Source organism: Convolutriloba macropyga, chromosome 6 (assembly GCF_964194025.1).
Source record: "Convolutriloba macropyga chromosome 6, txConMacr16.3, whole genome shotgun sequence".
Classification (NCBI taxonomy): domain Eukaryota; kingdom Metazoa; phylum Xenacoelomorpha; order Acoela; family Convolutidae; genus Convolutriloba; species Convolutriloba macropyga.
The window spans coordinates 20370059-20379390 of NC_134473.1; the positions used below are offsets into that span (position 1 = coordinate 20370059).

General features: G+C 33.7%; 1 protein-coding gene across 1 annotated transcript; it reads right to left on the minus strand.

The window, feature by feature from the left end:
* Positions 1–408: 408 nt before the first annotated feature.
* LOC142341557 (cysteine and histidine-rich domain-containing protein 1-like) lies at positions 409–4175 on the minus strand. The gene is made up of 4 exons (XM_075392584.1): positions 3800–4175; positions 3176–3511; positions 1086–1383; positions 409–579 (listed from the first exon to the last, which is right to left on the minus strand). The coding sequence occupies exons 1-4, from the start codon at positions 4089–4091 to the stop codon at positions 480–482; spliced, it is 1026 nt and encodes a 341-aa protein (XP_075248699.1). The 5' UTR covers positions 4092–4175; the 3' UTR covers positions 409–479.
* Positions 4176–9332: the final 5157 nt, after the last annotated feature.

Consider the following 9332-nt stretch of genomic DNA (forward strand, 5'->3'; position numbering starts at 1 on the left):
TAACAACATCTCATCAGAAATTTTCATTGCAAATCAAAGCAACAGTATCAAACTTTCTGGATAGAACAGAATTTTTAAGTAGCTTTTAACATTTTATTTGAATTTTTCAGCGTTTTTTGCATAGTTGTTCTATTATATGGGATAGAGTAACGGACTCAATAACCTAAAATTTGATTGCGCACTTTTCAGGTCTAATAAAAAGCTGTTTGAGTACGGATTTTCATTCAATGCCAAAATCGTACTCATAACAATCCGTGAACATTTTACCACTAGAAGAGAAGCTTAAATGAGTTACACCCGCTTCTAATAAAAATATAAGCCATTTTTTAATGAAACGTAAAGTTGTTGCTGAATAATTATTTGGCAACTTAAAGCTCTAGCTCAATCGCGCTACACTGCTAATTCGAGAAAAGATGAGAAAATTTAATTGACTTCAGGTAGACTTTACAAAACCACAGATCAGTGTAACAATTGACAGTTCACTGCTCGGGCAAAACTTCAATCGCTTTCCAAGGCTGTAGCGGGCTTTTGCTCAATTTCACTTCAATTTTGGTAGCATTCAAATTCACACAGCATTTGCTAAAACAAAATCAATTTGCTAATTACTTTAGAAGAATAATTAAAATTTGGTTGTTTCGCTCAAATTGTGAGTCCGTAGATTTTCACACACTGGTTATTACAAGACAACAGCATAGTCATCATCTCAAGAAAATCAGATCATTTTATACTAGACCACTTAGAAATCCATGGTTTAAAATTTAAAAGCAGGCAAGTTAAGTTACCAAAGAATTGAGCTCATACTTCCAAGAGCTCCGCCAGACTACAGCCAGTCTGATAATTATTACCAAGCCCGCATTTTATTTTTCATAATGATTCGCAGTAGCTCAACAACAATCAGAGCTCACATCACAATCAGGAAATTTAATGAGTAAAACCAACCTATGTTATTAGTTGATTTGGTAACTAACGGAGGCGCAAACAGTATTATGAAAAGAATATTCCGTGATTGGCATCTATAGAAATCATTTTTCGTCAAACTCGACGTTAATGAGGGTGGTGAAAATATAAAACTAGTGTACACCAACCTTGGATCAATCGTGCCGAAAAGGTCGAATTCCCTTTCAAATTCCTGCCTGTCAACTCCATACACAACACGCACTCTCAGTTTACAGCTATTAGCTTCAAATGAGCAATCTCCTGGACTTGAGTTCTTGGCGTATATATTAAGTGTGAGTAATTTGGGATTATCGAAGTGATCAAATCTGCACTTGGCTTTTGTGACTCCTTTCGTCCATTTGTGTTTGCCGTAAGTACAGCCTGGTTGGTTCCTCATTTTCTCAAAATCAGTATGTTTCTTCTGACAACAACCCCAATACTGCAGGCCTAAACAGAAACTAACCAAGTAAGATTCTTCCAGCTACTATCAGAACCATGCAAATCAGAACCCAAAGCTCAGATCATGATCATAATGTCTTGCGGTCAAACCAATGAGATCTAGTGATGTAGAGCTACTCAAAGCAGATCTAGTATTCTTTTTTAACGTTCTATACAAAATTCTGAGATCATGATCAAAATTTGTTTTCGATGATCCCAAGTGCCGAAGGAGTTACGAAGCAACCAAATTTTTGATAGAAATTACCACCACTTACAAACAAATGACAACGGAAACATACCCGGCAGATTGCCTGAAAATAGCCGCCGTTGATTCCAATAAGCATGATTGGTATTGAAAGAATAGAAGATATTGAAAAAAAGATTTTTGCACAAAAACATTTTTTAAGTCCGATTTACTTTGATGGCATTTCGTAGTTGAACATAACGTACTTCTGTTTCTTAGAGAGAGGCTACAGGGACTACTAACAATACCAATAAGCATTAGAGATGGTAACTAAGACTTATAGGAACGACGTTCAAATAGCGGGCATCTAAAATTGGGCTTTATGGGTTTATCCCGTTTCTACTTCTGACTTCAGTTTTTTATACTGACTCTGTTCATTTTGAACTGCTTTGCTGAGCAACTGATGTTCAAAATCACTTTTAGCAGAATGAGAGAAGAGAGAAACTAGCCTAGAGAAGTCAAAAAGATATCACGCAAAATGTTGAAAAAGCGGCAAAATGAGGTAAAGCGAAACATTTTAGTATTCGACGAAGTAAAAAAAACATAGCAGGACAAGTACTGACGTACAATTCCAAGAATTTTCATTGACTAAACAGAAAAACTAGACCTAGAATGGACTATGAGTGAACTGAGAAAACCATTTTTATAAAATCAGATAAAAACCAGAAAAAAAAAACAGAAAATCAATGTCAAAATTCCGCATGTGAACAAAAAACCACTAGCGAGAAATAAAAATTCAATTCAAACAAAAATCTAGGCCTGGAATGAGCTGTTAAAGGATTGAGAAAACTATTTAGAAAAAAATCCTATCCAAAAGATTGAAAAAACAGTAAAAATCAAAGTGAAATTGCCGCATGTGAACAAAAAAACCACTAGCGAGAAACCGAATTTTTGTTCAAACGCCGTTTCCTCACTCTACTTTAAAATTAGAGCGAAAAAAAAAATTCACGCCGCAAAACCACTCGCTTTTTCGCTCCATTTCCTGTTTCGGCGTGACCAAAATCAGTACTCCAATTTGACTTCAAAAATCATGAAAATGTGTGAACAGATCTTAAAAAGAAAAAAAAGACAGCGCCCCAATACAATTCAAATTCTTTGAATTGTAAAAAAAAATAGGAGCGCTATAATAGCCGGCTGAGAAGATGAGGGCGGCTATTAATACATATATTTCCCATTAACAATTATCTTGAGCATAGACAGACACGTATAATTAATTTTTTGGTTATCAAGCAATTATTCAGTGTTGCTATTTTTTAAAAAATAGTAGCCTAATATTTAAACCACGGTACATTAAATGCAACCCCGTCGGTTCAGATGGCGTGCCTTTTTCGCAGGTGTAACATTAAATAAATACGTTTTTAAATCGGAAATACAAATTACCGCAACCGCCTCTAACGTTTCTTATGCACTAAATAATTTCCAAATCTCGGAAATTTCGAAAAGGCGTTGACTTTTGGTACGTTCCAGGGGAGACATTAACACTATGTTTGATTAAAAACGTGACAGGTCAAATGAAATATTTTGGGGCGTGTATTCACTAATACTTTTTCAACTAACCTTCATGAAAAATTGGAGGTTTAGGATGATGTAAGCAATCTTCAATTAAACTGCAGTCTTTCTGTTCCATCTCCTCGCGCGAAATTTTGACACTGCACCCAAAATTCTCACACTGCATCATTTGAGTTGGATCACTCACAGTAGAGACATCACCAATACTAGGCTTTGAAGTTTGCTGAGCTGAGGCTAGTTTTTCCAGGGCCGCTTTCAAAGAAGGCATAATGGTGGTTGTAAGCTTCGTCATGGTCTCTGATGGGTTTCGTTCAACTGTTACAACTTCTTTAGGTTTCGGAGGAGGTGAGCTGAATATCTGTTCTGCTATGCTCGCTTCTTTCACTAAAGAGAGTTCAGAAATTCTCAGTACATAATTTCCAAATGAAAAATTTTAACTGCAGGCTCTCCGTGTGGCATAACTTGTTCAAGTTTAGCTACCAGTAAGCCTGACAGTAAGGGTAAATTTTTCCTATTTTTATAGCACAATTTAATTTGGGGTCATGTACGGTTATTAAACTCAATCACAGCCGTCTACAAAAAAAAACAATTCAGAAACGCTGCGCATTTCCAACAGGCTCCCTTTACATTAAGCCTGAATTTTTACATTCAAATATCAAAAATTTTGCTCACTTTTATTTTTGGCACTTTCAACCCCATCACTAGAATCTTCAACTGGCTTTCCAGGTACAACGAGCTCAGGTTTCTCCGGATTATGAGGCCCCTGGATGCAGCCAGGATAAGAAAGAAGAGTCGAGAAGTCACAGGAACTCTTCTTGCAACAAGGCCACCGTTTAATTCCGTCGTGGAAAATTGGCATCTTGGGGTGAAAACGACAGGCCGACTCCGAGTTCTGACTGGCCAAGTATTTCTTCTCCTGGCATCCCGGATTGTAACACGTGATCAAGGCCTCATCTGCAGTCATGGTTCAAACATTTACAAGAAGAGTGTAGACACAAGTTTCAAAGAGCTAATCTGAAAACACATCTTTCACTATCGCTTAGGAAATTGATAGTTTCCTTACACCTATGATTTCCCATTGGCAGCACCAACAACGCTTTTGTGATTACAGCCCGGCTTTTTAGATAAGTTAATTTTGGTCGATAGATTTCTTTTGTGGAGAGATGGAGCAAGTGGTACTATTAAAAGCTATTGAAAATTTCAATCAATCCTTGAAAAGACTACTTTTTCACTCAAAGAAAATTCGATTCTTGAAGTTTTTAAATTTTCTTCTGACCTTATTACGCGTCGTAGACGATTACAGGTAACCTGAAATATGCAATAACTAAACTGAAGGTCACCTTCAATATCATTATTAAGAAAACTCTCAATGAAAGCTGCGTCAACATAACTTAATTCAGCAGCTCTTCAATGACATGCTATAACATTCTTAAAAATGCTATTTTTGTACCTTGAAAAATTTGTTTATGTTCCGGAGGAAACGGAGCTTTTGAAAATCAATTCATTGCGGTTTTTAAATTTTGCTTCAATTATAAATTATTTAAAAGGGGCGACTCCTACCATTCTTTATTTCAGTTGTTTTGAATTATGGAAGAAAAAGGTATTTATTTGACATTAAAAAGTTGGCGGCAAATTTTATTTGAAACAAAAACCTGACGTAGTGGATGAGGGGGTCTAAACCATCAACAAAACTGCCCCTCACAAAATGGTTTTTTTCCATGAATATACGCTAGGACTTTTTGAGGCACTTGTATCGGTAACTGTAGTTTTTATACTAAACTTCGACCTTTTTATTAATTTTTTTTAACTCTTTATGAGCATAATGGGACGATTCATTTTGAAACTCTTGCAGATATATCATCAAAGAGACTTAAAAACGCACATTTTTGGCCTTATTTTGAAACAATTTGCGGAAAACAATTAGCAATTCTTCTATTTTCTTATTGCAAACACAACGACACAATTACAACCACACAAGCGCCCAGACACAATACAAATCCCGAGACCAAAAAAAGTGTTTTTGGCATCTCATCTTTACTCGCAGTTCCTCACCGTTAAATATCGTCTTGATTGTTTTTTTTCTGAAATCCTTGGTGTGTGCTTCTGGAGGCAATGGTATTGTCATTCGTAAAATTGACACTTTTTTGACCTTTGTGAAGTTTTTCGAAGTATTTTGCCATTTTTTTTAATCTGGCAATATTTTCAGCGAGATTTAAAAACACAGTTTTGGTATTGGACGTTCAATCGATCATTAAAGTTTTCATTGTCTGTTCTCAAAAAGCGGTGGAATTCTTGGGACAATTGTATCGGTAATCGTGAAACTGAAATTTGAACTCAATTTTCTTTCGAAATATTTTGTCATTTTTGATGTTCCATGAGCATAATGGCCTAATGGCTTATTTCATTTTTTAAAAAATCTCACAACTGTGTCAACAGCTAGATTTAATAAGAAAAACTTGTGGCGTTGAACTAATTAGAAGCCGAAATTTTCCGCTTGAAAATTTTGCTAACTTAGGTAATTTTTCAAACTTTTTATTATTTCTGACAATTTTCTCTCTCTCTCTCTCCCTCTTTCTGACATATAAAAGAACGTTGAAAGCTGTTCTTAAAGTATCATATTTAATAGCTTCGAGGAAAATTGGTTATACGAAAATTCTACTTTAGGGTCCTTTCAGTCCTTAAAGTAAGAGCATTTTAAAAAGATTGGAAAATTTAATAATTTTTATGAGAGCTGAAAAAGAAAAGAAAACGTCTCTTTCTTTCAGAAAAAATTTCAGATGAGGAGTCTATAAAACATTTTGTTTTTCAGTTTACAGAAACGTCCAAAGACTGGAAAAGAGCAGTTCGAAGATAAGTGAAAAATAACTCTCATTTTCAAAAGAATATGAACATATGTATTAAAATTTTTAAACTAGCATCCCATACAGCCTCTAGCTCTCAATTCAATCTTAATTTGATTATATTAGACAAGATTATCTTGAACCATCTGCTCTGACATTATAAAGATTACATATGAAAAAGACAAAACATTTCGTTCTTTTTTTTTAATAATGAACTTGGTTGAATTGAGGTTCATTGCTTCTGAAACCTGTTTCTTTACGTCTCCATGTTTCTCAATTTTTTCTTTTGAAATTAGAGGAATTTATTGCAAAAACAACTCTAGAATCTAGAAAAGATTACATTTCTCTGTTTTTAGGTTGAGATTATCAAATTTGTTTTTCTCTGCTATTTTCCGAAAGCTAAATTACCCAGATTTTTTGATACAGATAAAAATGATTGACACAATAGCTTTTAACCTGCCGAAAACAGAGAGACCGATAGAAATGTTTTTTGAACAATGTTTTAAGAGAAAGCAAAAGAATTGATTTTAGAAACTTTTGGGAGTATAGTTTAAACAGTGAATTTTAGGCTCTTTTCCCGTTTGTTTCTATCATAAATTTCAGCGCAATCTGTCATTAAGAAGCAATAACGAGCATTTAAACATGCTTTCTATTACATTCCATTTCCAGCTATATTTTCTCAAATTAAAAATTCATATCTTATTTTGATCCAATAGTTTGATCGAGCTTCTGCAATATTGTAATGAAATAATGGAAATCAATTGCTGAAAAATGTTTCCTCTGTGTTATCTAACATTACAATTCTTCTGTGTTCTGCAAACAGGTATGCTGCTCGCTGTGAAAACTTTCGAAAAAAAACACCTCTTTGCATATCCAAGATTTTAGACATAACATCGGAAAATAAATCAAAACGAATCAAATTTGAAAAATCCAGTTTGAAGTACATTCCAGAATTATTCTCATCTAATGTCCAGCCGTTTATGGTGATGAAAATGAAAACACTGAAGGCATACGTAGATGACTGATAAACTGAAATCAAGTATCAATCAAAAGTATTGAGTAATAATTATTACTAATGCTACAATAATTTTTCCACATAGAATAATTGTTAGAAATGGAAAAAAACACTAATTTCAGAATGTTTTCTATTTGGTCTCCTTAAATATTACTTCCCATGGTTCTAGCAGAATTTTAAAAACGCCAATTGAAAAAACTAAAAAAATGGATAAAAAGCATACCATTTTAAGTGTAGTTTCATAATGTGTTCGTCGAACCAATTTCGATTTAAACTAAAGACGTTAACAACTTGAACCGGAACTTCTGATAAGCATAAAATAGTGATATGCTAAGAATTAAAAATTTATACAAAAAGCGAAAATGGCGAGCTCAGCCTACCGCAGGGCCAACTTTTTTTCAAAAAATTCATAGACAGGTAGCAGAATTCTATCACCCCTTTTGCAAAAGCATGCAGCTGTAATCTGAAAACAAATCTTTTTTGATATAACCAAATATATTGTTATAACACCCTGACTCCATCAGTTGCATGATTTTGAAAAACAAACATAAATTAAATTTTCTTTAAAAATGATATTCAAAAGCTTTCAAACATCTGAGGTCAACGTAAACTAATAACAAACTTCCCGAAAAAATGAGAGGTTATTCTCAGCGAACATAGAAATAAAATCCATATTTCTTCAAATACTTGTCTTTCATTTATTCACCTCTTCTAAAAAAAACCGAGCCTTTCTCCTCAAAAGACCAGTTCATCTAGCAGAAGACTAGCTGCGAACAAAAAGTAATTTTCTACAAAACTTACGTTTCACTGTTCAAAATTCAAAAAAGTGCAGTCCAATTTACGTCTCCTACTCTACCGTTTCGCGCTCAAAAAGTTTTAGGAAGAAAAGCAAAAAAATGATTTTGGAAAAATTGGGTTAAATAGTTTAAGACCTGAATTTTCAGGCTTGAAACTGTAAAGAAATACTGAAAATCTTTGTTTAACGTAACTAAAGCGCTACTACAATTTTCGTTTGTTTCTATCTTGAATTTCAGCGCGATTTGTCAGCAAGGAATATTACAATTCTTTTGTGTTCTGCAAACTGTTATGCTGCATGCTGTGAAAACTTTCGAAAAAACACCTCTTTGCATATCCAAGTTTTTAGACATAACAAAGCAACGTTCGAAATTTAAATCCAAACGAATCAATTTTAAAAATTCCAGTTTGAAGTACATTCCAGAATTGTTCTTATTTAATTTCTAGCCGTTTTAACTGTTGTGATGAAAATGCAAACATTGTAGGCATACGTAGATGTCTGATAATCTGAAATCAAGCATCAGTAAAAAAAGTATTAGTAATAATTATTAGCTTTGCTACAATTCTACATTCTCTACATAGAATAATTGTTAATAATGGGAAAATAAAAACACTAATTTCAGACTGTTTCCTATACGGTCTCCTTAATATATTAGTTCCCAAGCTTCTAGGCGCAAAATTATTGATCAAAAAGGCTAAACTGAAATACTAAAAATTTGGATTAGAAGCATAACATTTTTTGTTGAGTTTCATAATGTTTGTCGACACAATTTTGATTTCCACTAAAGACGTTAACAAATTGAACCGGAACTTCTTTTAAGCATAAATTAGCGATATGCTAAGAATTAAAAATTTATACAAATAAAATGCGAAATTGGCGAGCTCAGCCTACCGCAGGGCCAACTTTTTTTCAAAAAATTCATAGACAGGTAGCAGAATTCTATCACCCCTTTTGCAAAAGCATGCAGCTGTAATCTGGAAACAAATCTTTTCTGATATAACCAGTTATATTGTTATAACACACTGACTCCATCAGTTGCATGATTTTGAAAAACAAACATTTAAATTTTCTTTAAAAATGATATTCAAAAGCTTCCAAACATCTGAGGTCAAAGTAAACTAATGACAACAAATTTCCCGAAAAAATGAGAGGTTATTTTCAACGAACAGAAATAAAATCCATATTTCTTCAAATACTTGTCTTTCATTTATTCACCTCTTCTAAAAAAACCGAGCCTTTCTCAAAAAGCCCAGTTCATCTAGCAGAAGACTAGCTGCGAAAAAGTAATTTTCTACAAAACTTACGTTTCACTATTCAAAATTCAAAAAGTGCAGTCCCATTTACGTCTCCTACTCTAACGTTTCGCGCTCAAAAAGTTTTAGGAAGAAAAGCAAAAAAAAATGATTTTGGAAAAACTGGGTTAAATAGTTTAAACCGTGAATTTTCAGGCTTGAAACTGTAAAGAAATACTGAAAATCTTTGTTTAACGTAACTAAAGCGCTACTACAATTTTTGTTTGTTTCTATCTTAAATTTCAGCGCAATTTGTCAGCAA

Coding starts and splice junctions, on each gene's coding strand:
- LOC142341557 (XM_075392584.1), bottom strand. CDS start 4,091: ATGACTGCAGATGAGGCCTTGATCACGTGTTACAATCCGGGATGCCAG. Junction 3,512..3,799: donor TGAAAGTGCCAAAAATAAAA/GTGAGCAAAATT, acceptor AACTCTCTTTAG/TGAAAGAAGCGAGCATAGCA. Junction 1,384..3,175: donor ACCTCCAATTTTTCATGAAG/GTTAGTTGAAAA, acceptor GTTTCTGTTTAG/GCCTGCAGTATTGGGGTTGT.